The sequence below is a fragment of the Bombus affinis genome, chromosome 1 (assembly GCF_024516045.1).
Source record: "Bombus affinis isolate iyBomAffi1 chromosome 1, iyBomAffi1.2, whole genome shotgun sequence".
In the NCBI taxonomy this organism is placed as follows: Eukaryota; Metazoa; Arthropoda; class Insecta; order Hymenoptera; family Apidae; genus Bombus; species Bombus affinis.
The window spans coordinates 17483900-17499712 of NC_066344.1; the positions used below are offsets into that span (position 1 = coordinate 17483900).

Sequence of the window (15813 nt, forward strand, 5' to 3'; positions counted from 1 at the left end):
GACGTGAGGAACGAAGAACGTGGATCAGAAGGGTGTGATCTATTATGAGCTGTTAAAACCTGGCGAAACCGTAATACTGAGCGCTACCGACAACAAATGATCGATTTGAATCAAGCTTTGCGTGAAAAACGACCAGAATATCAAAAAAGGCAACACAAAGTAATTTTGCTTCGTGATAATGCACCATCGCATACAGCAAAACCGGTCAAGGAAGCGATCGAAGCGTTCAGTTGGGAAATACTTTCGCACGCGGCTTACTCACCAGACTTGGCTCCGTCCGATTACTATTTATTTGCATCGATGGGACACGCACTTTCTGGCCAGCACTTCACTTCTTACGAAAATATACGAAAATGCCTCGATGACTAGTTTGCCTCAAAAGAGCGACAGTTCTTTTCGCGTGACATCCACCAATTGCCAAACAGGTGGGAAAAATGTATAGCTAGCGATGGGCAATACTTCGAATAAAATATTTTTAATCATTTTCATACAATAAACGTGTATTTTCTATACAAAAATTCCGGTTTCATATTTACATACCTGGTATATTTATCTCACACAAACGTAATAGTATTACTTCTGCGTAGGTATTTGGAAAAATTGACAAACGCATATACGCGTCCTTAGTCCATGCCGGGCACTTACAGAAAACGCATATATGTGTCCTTAGTCCACACCGATAGCTTTCACCAGACGCATATACGCGCTCATAGCATTCTAAGGGTTTACTAACTGAATTTCGTATAAAATACTTTTCGCATTATCACAGTTGAAAGAGATATTTTCGTAGCCTTACTCGGGTGGATCACTTGGCAGATTACTACACACATACGTTTCTTTCTCGCTGTATGGATTATGTATCAATATTCTACATTAATGTCGATATAGTACTTATATTAAATAATTAACATACAGTAGTCGTAAATATTATATTTCAGGTACCTTTTATATTTCCACATATCATATGCAATCTGTACACTATTACACCTTCGGCACAGATTGACATGTTCTATAGTTTAACGAAAATAAGCGTTTCAATAAAATAATGCAAAATATATAAAATCAAATTCTATTTGTTTGTTTCTCATATTCTGGAAACATATAAGTTGAGGAGTTTTCTGATTTTAATGCCATCCAATATCGATAAATATTATATACATGTAGTATCGGGGAGAAACCCTGGGAAATTAAGATCTACTTGACCATGGGTCATCCACGTCTGTGAAACATGTGCGTGCCGGGTATATCGGAGTCATGGTACAAGAGGTAGCCGTTAGTTAGTTGAGAAGTGAGTATTGTCAGGTTGGCAAGGAGTGTGGTCAGCATGAAAAAGAGAGTTGGAACCGTTGTAACGAGAGTAGGGAGTGATGAATGATGACTGCGTGCATATAGACTGACGGAGCATCATTGATTTTGTGTTGGCGTGAACGATATTGAAACAAACTATACTGTTACCAAACTTAATAGCACTATACATACATACATATATATATTAAAATGTCGCACCTACTTTTAGATTCTCTTGCTTGATCATCAAGTGACATTAAAATCAGAAAATCGACAAAAATGTCATAATCCACAATTATGCTTGTTTCATCTTTAGTTAAAATCACAATGTATTGCGTTATCATATTCTCTGTGATTTCCATATTATTAACAAGAAATGAGGTAGTATATTGAGGTAGATTACGAAACGAACTATTTGCGAACTCCTGTGCTCGAGAGAGATGTAACAGGTGCAACCACGCTGCATTCATAACGAACAGTACATCGACATCTCGAACATCTACGCATCTTGATTTGCAAATAGCTATGCACAGTTGCAACAGACTTACGAACTAACATTATAATAAGGCCTCAGAACACTTAACTCGTCCTTTTACATTTTACAAACTGCAAGATTTCTACGTTGAAAAATACATTATCAATTTGCCAATAAGTTACATTCATAAACAAACTTATTATTTATATCCTAAATCTTATTATTTGTATATTGCTATATTTATATTTTCTCTTATTATAGACATACTTATTATTTTTTTGGATCGTAGTAATTATTATGACGCGTTTTCTTATTATCTAAATGATATAATTTTATTACAGTTGTTAAGATAACCTGATCACGTTAAGTCGTGAATACCGAATTTATTAAAAATTAATGAACCAAAGATAATTGTTCAGAATCAATTAAGTAGACGGTGATTAAATGTATGAAGCACGTTCAGTACATTGTACATCGCAACATTTCTTTCATTACAAGAAAAAGTTGTTAATTCATGAATTTTATTAGTATTGTTTAGTATTTTCCTTCTCAGCTATAAAACGAGTTATATAAGACCTATGCTTACTCAAAGGATATATCTATATTCACATCCACTCGTTATTCTCAATAAATCGCTGACATTCAATATTTTATTAAGTTTCGTTATCCATTAACAACTGATCAATAAAGAAAATTCGTTATTAATCGAAGAATTAATATATCATAAAGAGTATGTGTGTATAGCAGCATCGAGCAGATGTTCAAAACTCATGGTGAATCAAACTTCGCTTGATTTCCGAACACCAAATATATTCAAAACATATTCATGCACGCTGTTATATGAAATAGATACAATGGCTCATAAAAGTATTTTACAATTACTATTGCTATAATAGAAAAGTCTAAAACCAATCTGAAAATATACATAGAACTTATTTACAAACATATATTTAATAAAGATTAGCACACAGCATTAATCATTTCCTTAGGTATGCCTACAATAAGTCTCAAAAGTGGTCCCAGTAAATATTTAGGCTTATTTTATACATATGGAAAATAGACTGTTTAAATACTTTCATGATTTGTACAAAATATCTACATATTTGTGTTAGGTGTTTTGTAATATCTATGTATATTTTCAGATTTGCTAAAAACTTTACCAATATAACTATGACAATCGGATTTTGTTACAATACTAATGACATTTCAAAATGTTTCTTACAAGACATATAGTATATTCATAAAAGGTGTCATTTACTAGAATATAAACACTTTCATGAGCAACTGTATAAAAAGAATGCTGTTACTTGACCCCTATTTTAATCTTCTAAAATATTTCCTGTACTTTCGTTGTTCTTGAGTAGACGCAGTACTTCGTTGTACTTGAATGGACGCAGTACCTTGTACTTGAACAGGCGCACTAAAACAACACATGGTAACTTATAGAAAAAAGATCCTGCTATTAGTATGTAGAGTAATTTTATAATTTGTACATACTTAAATTTATAAACATTAAAATGGAACGATGGACTAGTATTAGGAGGATTAAAATCAAATCCCTCAGATTGGATTGAAGCAGGTTCCTAAAAAGGAAATCATATATTAATCATAATAATGTTAATAAAACACAATCATTAACACAGTTGGTATCGCGAACCTCTAATATACTACAATACCATTCTGTAAATTTCTTTCTATATCACTGTAAAAGAGCATTCAAAAATAGAAATACAGTAACTCTTACTAGTACCAAGTCATCGCAGTATTCGAGATATTACTTTTCTGTATATTTGTTTATAATAGTGTTTATCAATAAGTCATGATAGCCGTATCTTATTGTAGTGGCAATGGAATTTGAAAATGTTATGTATAACATATATAATATTAGGTTGTCCCAAAAGTTTCTTTCTTTTTATAAAGAAATAATAGATGCACAACATTTTCTGTTTTATATTATTTTACTGAATTATGAATAAAACGAAAGAAACTTTTGGAACAACCTATTATATTGCTAGAAGATTTTTACGAGTGTTCAGTGTGTACAGAAGAGTATACGAGGGTGTACAGAATGTAATAGAATAAATCGATTATCGAATATGCTAGGAATTTTTTCAGTGACTTAATACTTTTAGTTTACTTACAGCTGCACAATCTCCTGGAGATGAATCAACATTAAACGCACATTTTAAAGGAATAGCTGATGAAGTAGACAATTGTTGACTTTGCGTAACAGGTTGCGATGTAGAAAATGAACTTGTAGTTGTACATTGCGGAAATGCTGCTAGTTCCGGATTAGATCCGCTAAATGTATAACCGGCGAAATCAATTGATGCTTCATTTCGAGTCGATACAGCAGGTTTGATATTCGCAGAAAAATTGAATAGAGTCGTAGGCATTACAACTGGTTCAGTAGGAATGGCGTTAAATATAAATGTTTGGTGTACATGTATAAGAGGCGTTGACTCGCTGGTAGACATTGTAAAAGTAGTATTACCAGATACTATTGATGTCGCTGACAATGTGACAAATGAAGTTGATATTGCAGTTGGTATTCCATACTGGTTGGTATCCCTTGATATTGTTGTATTACATGTTGTTTCTTTTTGGTTTGTTATTGTTGAATCGCAAGCTGTAGATTTATTTTCTAGTACTGCAGAAGTGGAAAATTTACATGAAATTGCACCACCAAATTCACATTGCTTATTAGATAAACTAGAAGTAGTTGGTATTAGAATTGATGATTTGGATGCCGGAGAATTATACAAAGTTTCTGATACAGTAGGAGGTACTTGGAATGTTGGACTTGATAATGTTGTCGTTGTCGTTGGTTTAAAACAGAAAGATGTAGATCTACTCTCTGCGTCATCACGCACTGACTCTTTACTCTTTGATGTTGGTGCAGTAAGAAACTGACTCGTACTTGCGTCACCAAATGCATGTTGTTTATTAGATAAACTAGAAGTAGTTGGTGTTAAAATTGATGATTTGGATGCTGGAAAATTATGCAAAGTTTGTGATGCAGTAGATACTTGGAATGTTGGACTCGATAATGTTGTTGTTGTCGTTGGTTTAAAACAAAAAAGTGTAGATCTACTCTCTGCGTTATCACGCACTGATTCTTTACTCTTTGATGTTGGTGCAGTAAGAAACTGACTCGTACTTGCGTCACCAAATGCATGTTGTTTATTAGATAAACTAGAAGTAGTTGGTGTTAAAATTGATGATTTGGATGCTGGAAAATTATGCAAAGTTTGTGATGCAGTAGATACTTGGAATGTCGGACTCGATAATGTTGTTGTTGTCGTTGGTTTAAAACAGAAAAGTGTAGATCTACTCTCTGCGTTATCACGCACTGATTCTTTACTCTTTGATGTTGGAGCAGTAAGAAACTGACTCGTACTTGCGTCACCAAATGCATGTTGTTTATTAGATAAACTAGAAGTAGTTGTTGTTAAAATTGATGATTTGTATGTTGGAAAATTATGCAAAGTTTGTGATGCAGTAGATACTTGGAATGTTGGACTTGATAATGTTGTTGTTGTCGTTGGTTTAAAACAGAAAAGTGTAGATCTACTCTCTGCGTTATCACGCACTGATTCTTTACTCTTTGATGTTGGAGCAGTAAGAAACTGACTCGTACTTGCGTCACCAAATGCATGTTGTTTATTAGATAAACTAGAAGTAGTTGTTGTTAAAATTGATGATTTGTATGTTGGAAAATTATGCAAAGTTTGTGATGCAGCAGATACTTGGAATGTTGGACTTGATAATGTTGTTGTTGTCGTTGGTTTAAAACAGAAAAGTGTAGATCTACTCTCTGCGTTATCACGCACTGATTCTTTATTCTTTGATGTTGGAGCAGTAAGAAACTGACTCGTACTTGCGTCACCAAATGCATGTTGTTTATTAGATAAACTAGAAGTAGTTGTTGTTAAAATTGATGATTTGTATGTTGGAAAATTATGCAAAGTTTGTGATGCAGTAGATACTTGGAATGTTGGACTTGATAATGTTGTTGTTGTCGTTGGTTTAAAACAGAAAAGTGTAGATCTACTCTCTGCGTTATCACGCACTGATTCTTTACTCTTTGATGTTGGAGCAGTAAGAAACTGACTCGTACTTGCGTCACCAAATGCATGTTGTTTATTAGATAAACTAGAAGTAGTTGGTGTTAAAATTGATGATTTGTATGTTGGAAAATTATGCAAAGTTTGTGATGCAGTAGATACTTGGAATGTTGGACTCGATAATGTTGTTGTTGTCGTTGGTTTAAAACAGAAAGGTGTAGATCTACTCTCTGCGTTATCACGCACTGATTCTTTACTCTTTGATGTTGGAGCAGTAAGAAACTGACTCGTACTTGCGTCACCAAATGCATGTTGTTTATTAGATAAACTAGAAGTAGTTGGTGTTAAAATTGATGATTTGGATGCTGGAAAATTATGCAAAGTTTGTGATGCAGTAGATACTTGGAATGTTGGACTCGATAATGTTGTTGTTGTCGTTGGTTTAAAACAGAAAAGTGTAGATCTACTCTCTGCGTTATCACGCACTGATTCTTTACTCTTTGATGTTGGAGCAGTAAGAAACTGACTCGTACTTGCGTCACCAAATGCATGTTGTTTATTAGATAAACTAGAAGTAGTTGGTGTTAAAATTGATGATTTGTATGTTGGAAAATTATGCAAAGTTTGTGATGCAGTAGATACTTGGAATGTTGGACTTGATAATGTTGTTGTTGTCGTTGGTTTAAAACAAAAAGGTGTAGATCTACTCTCTGCGTCATCACGCACTGACTCTTTACTCTTTGATGTTGGTGCAGTAAGAAACTGACTCGTACTTGCGTCACCAAATGCATGTTGTTTATTAGATAAACTAGAAGTAGTTGTTGTTAAAATTGATGATTTGGATGTTGGAGAATTATGCAAAGTTTGTGATGCAGTAGATACTTGGAATGTTGGACTTGATAATGTTGTTGTTGTCGTTGGTTTCCAACAGAAAGGCGCAGATCTACTCTCTGCGTTATCACACACTGGTGTTAAAATTGATGATTTGGGAGTTGCAAATTCAACTTGCGTGCAACGTTCATGGATCCATGCTTTCTGATATGTACGTGAAGCTGGATCAAGTGTTTGTACAGTTTTTGCACATTTATTATCTGACAATGTTAGAGCTTCAAAAGTACTGGAAAAGAATGAAGTTACAAAAAGAGGAGCTGATACTGTACTAGAAGTCTTAATCGCTTGAAATTCTGGCGTTGAGTCTTTCTTCAGATTTTCTGGATTTTGCTTTACATCAGTCTTTACATCATTACCTTCATTCCTTTGAAGTTTAATACTATTTTTTGAGATCCGCGAAACTCTATTTTCAGATATCTTTGCTTTATTTGTTTTATTTCCTCCTTCAAGCGTGTCGCATATAAAATTATTTTTAGATATTGTAGCATCAGTCTTCTCTTGGCCAGCTCTGTCAATATCAAATTTAACATTCGCAATATTTGCAGCTATAGATTTATTCGACGTTGTATTTGGAAATGATGATTGGATCCTGGTAGCAATATGATCAGTAGAGTTAGCTATATCACAATATGGACAAAAACAACAGAAATAATCGAATTAAAAATTAATGCAGTGAACTGTAGAGAAAATGTTTTATTATATATTTTAAAAATTCATTTTTGTAATCACATTCCATATTATATTTTGATTTCACATATTTTTATGATGTCTTTTTTTTTAATTGTCGTTGTAGTATTCTACAAATTCGGAGATTTTAAATTGTACAATATAGTAGGTCACATTAATATTCGGATAGTCTAAACCAAAATTGCTTTTTAGAAATTGGACCAGAGGACTTGAGTTTCTTGGAAAAGTTAAAAGGACTAGATCACCAAATCATATGGAAGATAGACTTTGAAAAAAATTGCAATTAGTCGGGATTTCGAAGAAAACAGTAATGGTCATTTGTTACGACATTTTTACCTAAACCTGTAATGACTATTACCATCTTCTAACAATACGTTTTGTAGACTTATGTCGGTTATATCCATGCTAAAAGTTTCATCAAAATCGGTTGATGCAGAAACAAGCGGTAGGCATCGAAAGATGTAAGAATCTTTAGATTTGTTACAGTTATAGATCGAAAACAGGTTTCGTGAAAAATTGCAGTTTTCGCCATTTTTAATTTTTAGTTCATACAAACATTGACCGTCGAACAATTCAGCGAGCACACACAGGGTTAATTAATCAGAATAGAACATATTTGACGTCACATTATTTACGACAATTAGAAGCAGTTCAGTGAGTATTTAAAGGATTAATCAATTAGAATACAACACAGCTTACATATTCAGATTTAACACATAGTTAGACAAACAGAATACGCAAATCTGTAGTTATCAGCTATTTGCAGACAACACATAAGAATACACGAGTCAATATGAATGAGTTAATTCGAGGTGAATCACAAGATAACGGAATAAATAGTCAAGTATGACAGTTTGATAATGGAATCTTGAAGTAGATTCGTTGGTTCAATGTTACGCTACCTTCTTTTATTATTTATGAACAAGGGAATTGTCAAAAAGATTGCAAAATGTATTATAATAAAACAGGTCGTATCTTTTTACAGATTGGCAGTTGTGACAGATTTGTAAATTTGTTTATCAATTGCAGTAACATCATGATGAATCGTGGGGATACGCTCTAGCATAATACAGGGTCAGAATCGCGTAATGATAGAAAAACATTTTCTCATTTTTTTTTTTTTTTTTTTACGAGATTTTAAGATCGTCATTTTCTAAAAATGGAATTCTATCGTATGTTCTTTTATATTTTCTCCAATCGATACGTTTATTTATTCTTTATAGAAGAATATTAAGGTTCTTGGCCTTAAAATGCCTTCGTACTTACGTAACTTATTTTGAGATAGCAGTGAAATGAGCATTAAGAATATGTTTTCACACGCGAAGAATAATTTAGTCAAGTAGTAGCTAGGGCTGAATTTACACTGTCCACTTTGAAACGAGAATGAAAAGCCGAATTTATGCTGCTTCACTTTGGGGGAACACGAATGGAAACAGCGTTTATCCGTCGTATTCGTCCAAAGTGAAACATAAATTCGCCTAAAGCGACGTTTTCCGATGAATTGTCCGCTGTGATGATTCACAGTGAGACAGTGTAAATTTGAATTTACTTGCAACTTGACTAAACTACTAGCCGTGTTTCACTGAACGTTCATACGGAGCATCTATCGATAACTGCTTCTTAAAACAACTGCAAAACGACTGACAAAAGAAAATAATTTTGCGTGCTTTATTGATACCGTTCGACGTTAAACATTTTTCATTATACGATTGCAATCCTCTAAAGTTACCTCGAGAATATCGGTATTAAATAACTATTTAATTATTTAGTTAGAACTAAAAGTTCCTAAAATAATTTCAATGTTTCTTCTACTTTGTTACAAGTACGTAGCTGATAAAGTTAGCTTATTGTAATTACGATGCGATCACTGGAAAATAAAGACTGTCCTTATATGTACATGATAAAAATCGTGGAGATAGAGTAACAACGGATCGGTGTTCATTTTTTCTCGAGTCACTGATCTATCTCGACCCACCATTAACGTATTACGAACGTTTTAAAAGTTCTAAAAGTTTAAAAACCACTAAAAAGTTTTAGGCTTTTTACCTGATTTTAGTAAGCATGGTTACGCTCGAATAACAGTAATCCTGCTTTCAAATGTGCATTTGTGCACCAGGATGGATATATACTGGAGCAATCACTTGATATAAGTTTACCGTTTGACAAGGTACATCCTTGATAACACCGTACTTACTGTCAGTATCATATTCCAGTAATTATGGATTAACGAGGCAGCCATTCTACATGGCAACATAAGCAGAAAATGTAGAATAAGATTTGTTCATACGATACTTCGTTAAAATTGACTTGAACTTTACTTAAAAGCTTAAAATTGAGTTAAAAGCTTTGCCAAATATATACTCGAACTTGTCTGATTCCGAATTATTTCGGTCTGATTTCTGAAGTGGGAATGAACAATCGATAAAAGGTTGTTCTACATCCCGAAATAAATCAAGAATTTATAAAATAAACATTTTTCATGCGGCGCTTTGTTTTCAAGAAAATCGATTTGAAAAATTTGTCTAGTATAATTGAACTTGCCTGATTCTGAACTAGGCAGAAATGAATCAATAAGAAGTTATTCTGTATTTCAAAATAAATCGAAAATGTAGAATAAAATTATTTCATAGAACGTGCCGTTTATGGAAAAATGAAATTTGAAAATTTATCGAGTAGATGTACAGCAAGTCGATTCTTAATTCAACGCATTAAACTCTATTTTCTTAAAAATGAAGCTTTACATTGAAGAATCTTGTCTTACATTTTTGATTTATTTTCGCAAGTAGAGTAGTCTCCTTTCGGTTGCTTACTCATATTGAATTGGTAATTAACCAAATTCACATACATTAAACGAATTCGATTCTCTTGAAAATCATATAAATGGAAGAATGTTATTCTTTATCGCATACTTTTTACTTATTTTCGCAGATAGAACTCTCCACATCTGTCCTTCAAATTTAATTTTCCATATAATATCGCATATAGTTGCGTATAATACCAAATTTAATATTTATATGTCGGGTTTAGCGTTAGGTTCATGGGCGCGTAACGAATCTTCATTCGGACTAGCCATCGTTGTTGTACAATAGAGATTATATTTAGTGGTACAAATATGATTTTTACAAAGTTTGCTAAATAACCGTGGCGACTAAACACTCGAGATGATAAAGACAATGTTCTTAGGTTCGATATCGAATCCACGGTCAACGGAGTAACTCTTTGTTAAACGTAGAATATATTTTGAAGCTCAAAGTAACGTTTGCTGTGACGCTCGGTATAATAATGCACGCAAAGACGATGTGCAAACTCTCCAAGGTGATCGCAAGAATAAAAGACTGATGGGAATTTTCCTCTCCTTACGATCGCGTTTGTTCGTTGCATATTGGCCGGGGCTATCAACAAAATTCCAGCCGCCGTTGCTAGGCAGATCCGTGTAGAGCTGACATTGCTTCTGCCCGAGGTTTGATTGTTAATACAACGTGTGTCCCACAATATTGGCACTTCTCTGTTAGGTAAAAACGTTCATCCCGTGACCGTGGCTACGTTCGGCAACCAGTTGTGTCATCTCCAGCCCAAACCCATCGTCAGAAATCTCGGTCAAACATAATAGGATTGAATCACAACAACTATTTCTAAGTTTTATCATTTAAGTACAGCTATAATAAATAGTCTAGACTAAAGTTTTGGGGATCTTCCCAAAAATTCCAAAAGAAAGGCCCCGATGTCCCCCCCATCTCCGACATATATATATATTGAGGTTTTCACCTACGAAAAATTAAATTTATATATATTTTATATAATATTCTATACAGTAACATTTTGCAGTAATATCTTCAATTGTAGTAGTGTACACATTCTTCCACTTAATTTCAATTTCGATTATGCTTTGTGAAAAGGCAGTAGTTCCTACACTCGATAAGAACATAAAGTATCACAAATTTCACATTTTCAACATTAGCTGATAATTTAACAGGTAAAACCAATTTTAACGAACGTTCGATCTAATCTTCAAATCACGTGTTTTTCTATAAATGCATCGAACCACTTCTAAACAATGGTGGGAAGATCAAATATTTATCAGTCTCATTTTAACCAATTAATTGTACTCATCTCGTTCCGCGAGCGAGAGATACGGTCTGAAAGCGATTTTAAAAAATAATATGTATTGGTGAAGTTGCAGGAATCCGTGAACTTACGCTACTGTTTAAGAAGATAAGAATTTAATCGAACAATTAATATAATTTACGTAACAGAATCTGATCTGAACGCTCTAGTTACTATCGTACTAGTTTAACCGTTGCCTTCGTTTCCAATAACCGTTTTGCAGTTAATACGGCGTTAACTATAAATATAAAACTAACGGAAACAAGTCTGATAAATAAGTTTCTATATATTGTAGAGACACTTTTATCGATGCAATAATTATCAAAATATCTTGAATATTCTTAAGTGATTTCACGTTGAATTCTTATAGTACGTTAATTATTTTTATAATTTCATTTGTAATTTATTAATTATTACAATTGTTTTATAATTCACATCATTTACTTATTGATAATATTTATAATAATCTATACAAAAGTATTAAAAATATTAATTAATTAAACTAACATTAGAAAATATCGTGCATTTATCAAAAATAAAAAGGTTTATACCTTTAAATCTGTCAGCTTATTCCTGTCGTCTACTATTTCATATTAAAATACTTTTTTTTTTATCAACGAGTGATATAAAAGTCAGAATATCAACAGAAATCCACTTATATTTTCTCACGTGCAATTAATCTGTAATTAGATGTAATTTAGTACCATAATTGATCGCTACACAATAATTGGAATTATAAAAATAAGATTATATATAAAGAGAATAAAATTAGTGTAATTGATTAAAAATCATAATTTTATTTTTATACTTCCATGTATAATTTATTAATTATTATGATAATTTTATAATTTCGAATTATTTATTAATCAATAAATAATCGCTGTTTACCTATCTTGCAGTTTTATCTTTATATCATCTTTTCGTAATGTCTCCAATATAATTTACGATAATATATTATCGTATTTTTATGTTAAATAATGTATTGTACTTATTATCTTGCAATGTGATACGATTATGTATTATAATGTAGTCGCTGTAACCGCAAGGTGGATATGTCATTTTTTGTTTGCAATAATTAAATTATGGACATTTATGCACATTAAATTTACAAGAAACGTATGACATATACGCATATAAAATATGCAGAAAAAATATGCACAATATGTCAGCAATACGTCCAATGTAAGGTAATATATCGAATATTATTTACGATACAATATTTAACAATCGATATTTAACAATACTTCTACAATTATTCTGGTATGTATAGTTTGTACGATAATAAATTGTCAGCTCTTTGTCCAAATTTGCAATTGTTAACCGATAAAGTTTATACAGAATGAGCATGTAAAGTTGAATATTGACTATTATATATACATATACGGGGAAGAAAATTTAGTGTAATTGAATTTTTTGTACGAGAGCATTTCAAATTCGCTATCTTCTTTTATAAATACATATATTTTACTATACATAATGATGAATTCAACGACTATATTCACTCAAGGTCATTCAAAATCAATCCAGGCCACAGAAAATTTGGCGGTGTTCGTGACCGATTTTACGAAGCCCATGAAGATTCTCTGTTGCTCAGTGCATATTTCGGTAAGTGATTAACTTAAGAATATTTTAACAATTTTTAATTTTACACTTTATCGTGCGTAATACTTTTTAACATACAATTTGATGTTTTATCCGAATTCGAAAAAAAGTGTTAGGCATCCCATTTAAAGAACAAACTATAACCGTCATATCTCAACAATGTCTATGCAACTTTTGTTCGAAACATTTTTCGCACAAAATAATTTACGAGTTATTTGAAGCCACCGTGTTACGAGACTCACCCTATATATATATATAATATTATATATACCTGCTTATAATATACTGTTATATTTATTAAGAACGTTATCACTATTATTATTATAGCATATATATGCTCGTTAACAATAATCAAACGGTTAATCACTTCAATTGATATTTTTAATTAAATTGATTTTGATTAAATTTTTCCCGATAAATCGAGGCTTTAACTTTCGTCTGCATTCCCTAACGAAGAAGCACAATCTTCTAAAGATTTCGAAAGGCTGTTTTCACGCGAACAGTTACTTTCATTCCTTTAAAGATTTAAGACACGATCTATTTTAATTAAGGTACGATAGGTTTCACCGTTGGATTTACTTTCGGCGACGGGCACGCGATCGCAAATTAATTTGTTCGTTGGTTAATAGCAATCGCGGAAGCGATCCACGTTGCGAAAACTATCCTCCCTCCGGATATTTTTACTAACGCGAATCACGTTCGCGGTTGCAATTCGTCGGATAAGGAATGCGCTAATTACACTTGGTAGAAAGTCACGGTTAATCGAGTACGTCTATGACAGAATTCGCTTCAAAACCTATTTGACATTGTGTTTTCTTTGGAGACGAAAAGTAACAGTCATTTTGAAAATTATTACGAAAAAAGATTTTTAGAAAAAGTTCATTTTAATGGAAGTGGAAGACACTGAACTCTACATCTTAAAAGGATTTTCTACAAATTAAATGGTTAAAAGCTATTAATTTTAAAATGCTTTAGTTACAAATATCTAACCATTATAAATGATTACAATTTTTTCATTTTCAATAACTATCATCGACGATGGAAATTGTTTTTGACTAAGAATAATCACTGGCATTATCGGTAACCAAATGGTTGGCAAAGCTGATATATACCTAGGAACAGTTTATTTGTTATATCTATGCAAAATGGAGATGATGGTCATAGTACAACTCTACATGAAAAAATAAGTCGAAACTCTACAATAACATTTTTTCATATGACGCTTCGTTTCTGGGAAAATCGAATTTGAAAATTTGTCAGGCATACTTTAATTTGGCTATATTTTTTCTATATTTTTCACTTATTTTCAAATGGAATTTAAATCCCTGTCGATTATTTACTCTTATTCGGAATTAACCAAATTTAGGTATACCCGTCAAATCTTCAAAGTCGAACAAATGTCATACGAAATTGTTTTCTTATTTTTTCACGTAGAATCACGCCTAGCAGGTTGTACCGCGATTACCGCCCCGTCTCGTATAATAAAATTTTCCAACATAAAATAGGATTTATATTAACTTTGATTCTTACAGTAGATTCAAATTGTTATATCTATAATTTTTGACACAATCTGTATTTAATACATTATGGTTTTTAATATAATATATATAATTCGAGAGAGTAGAATTTTTATCCAAATCTTGACTCCCTAAAGTCGTCAAAATCCCTAAATGTTAAGCTTTAACAAACAATCCTGAACTTGGTAAACTAGATACAACGTTTCTCAACTCGTTACGTATCTACGATCTCGTGATCCCACGAAGAACAGTTTCCAAGCTTCAACGTTCCGTCTCTCACGCTACAACCCCAACTGGTTAACTCTGCAATCTAATCTTTCTGGGCTGATTTGATTCGCTTGCCGAGCGGATTTCAAATCGTATCTACCGATCGACTTGGTGACCAGGCACGTTTTACTTTTGCGACTCGATGACTGCGTTTATTCGCAGCAAACGTACTACGTGCAATGTAAAAGCTTCGGCACGATACGAGAACAAAGAGAGGCTGTCCCGTTGAAAATGTTTCCGCGGTCGAGGCACACGAACCGACTCTCGACCTCGCTCGCTTCTTCTCTGCCCCGTCCATGCTAAAACCAACGACTAGATCGCCTTGGCCGAACAGGAAAACATCCTGATCTCATCTTGTAAATATGAACGTTCCTCCTCTTGTTGCCTCTCGAGAACAAGCACCAAATGCCGAAGATTTTATAGAAATGGCACGGCTGTTATTCCTTAGAGGGGGAGCAACGATCGCATAGGCACTATCGTTTTCCATTATACGACTCGATTCTATATTGTCGATCGCCTATTTCAGGGGGTTGAACGATAGACGGAAGTATCGGAGGTGGAAGGTTGAAGCTTAGGGAAATGGAGATTGTAACTACAAGTCGGTTAGAAGTATTACATCGTAATGTTCCGTTGTAGTGTACTGTTGCTCGTAAGTATAGTTCATAAGCATTGTTGATAAGTATAGTTCGTAAACATTGGTAATCTGCGATGATATCATTGATAGTTGATAATGTGTCTAGGCAATTCAAACGATTTGCGGTAATATTATTTGGATTTATTTGAAATGTACGAATTAATGAGAAATTGATAATTACAAGCTATAATTAGAAGCCAAAAAGCTATTGGCACATAGCAATGAAGCAGTCTTTCGTCAGATTTTGTTTATCAAATTTTTGTAACCATATGAAAGTACTAC

General features: G+C 33.0%; 1 protein-coding gene and 1 long non-coding RNA gene across 10 annotated transcripts in view; one reads left to right on the plus strand and one right to left on the minus strand.

Annotated features, from left to right (window-relative positions):
* Nucleotides 1-1055: 1055 nt before the first annotated feature.
* LOC126917535 (uncharacterized) overlaps nt 1056-15813 on the minus strand; it is a 31162-nt gene continuing 16404 nt past the window's right edge. For 3 of the 5 annotated variants that reach the window (XM_050724476.1, XM_050724485.1, XM_050724494.1), the window contains exons 9-12: nt 6468-7337; nt 3904-4547; nt 3260-3345; nt 1056-3182 (exon numbers count right to left, since the gene is read on the minus strand). In XM_050724476.1, the coding sequence (XP_050580433.1) occupies nt 3077-3182; nt 3260-3345; nt 3904-4547; nt 6468-7337 (1706 nt within the window). In that variant the 3' untranslated portion in view covers nt 1056-3076. The remainder of the gene's footprint in view (nt 3183-3259; nt 3346-3903; nt 4548-6467; nt 7338-15813) is intronic. The other 2 variants (XM_050724505.1, XM_050724512.1) reach the window with 2 other exon arrangements.
* Nucleotides 4407-6797, plus strand: LOC126918076 (uncharacterized). Of its 5 annotated transcripts, none has more exons than XR_007711207.1 (4): nt 4407-4547; nt 5508-5564; nt 6045-6215; nt 6693-6797. It is a non-coding gene; the product is annotated as an uncharacterized LOC126918076 (long non-coding RNA). The 5 variants fall into 5 exon arrangements; XR_007711210.1 differs by lacking the exon at nt 6693-6797 and adding an exon at nt 6525-6650 and having other exon boundaries at nt 6045-6284; XR_007711209.1 differs by lacking the exon at nt 6693-6797 and adding an exon at nt 6453-6544.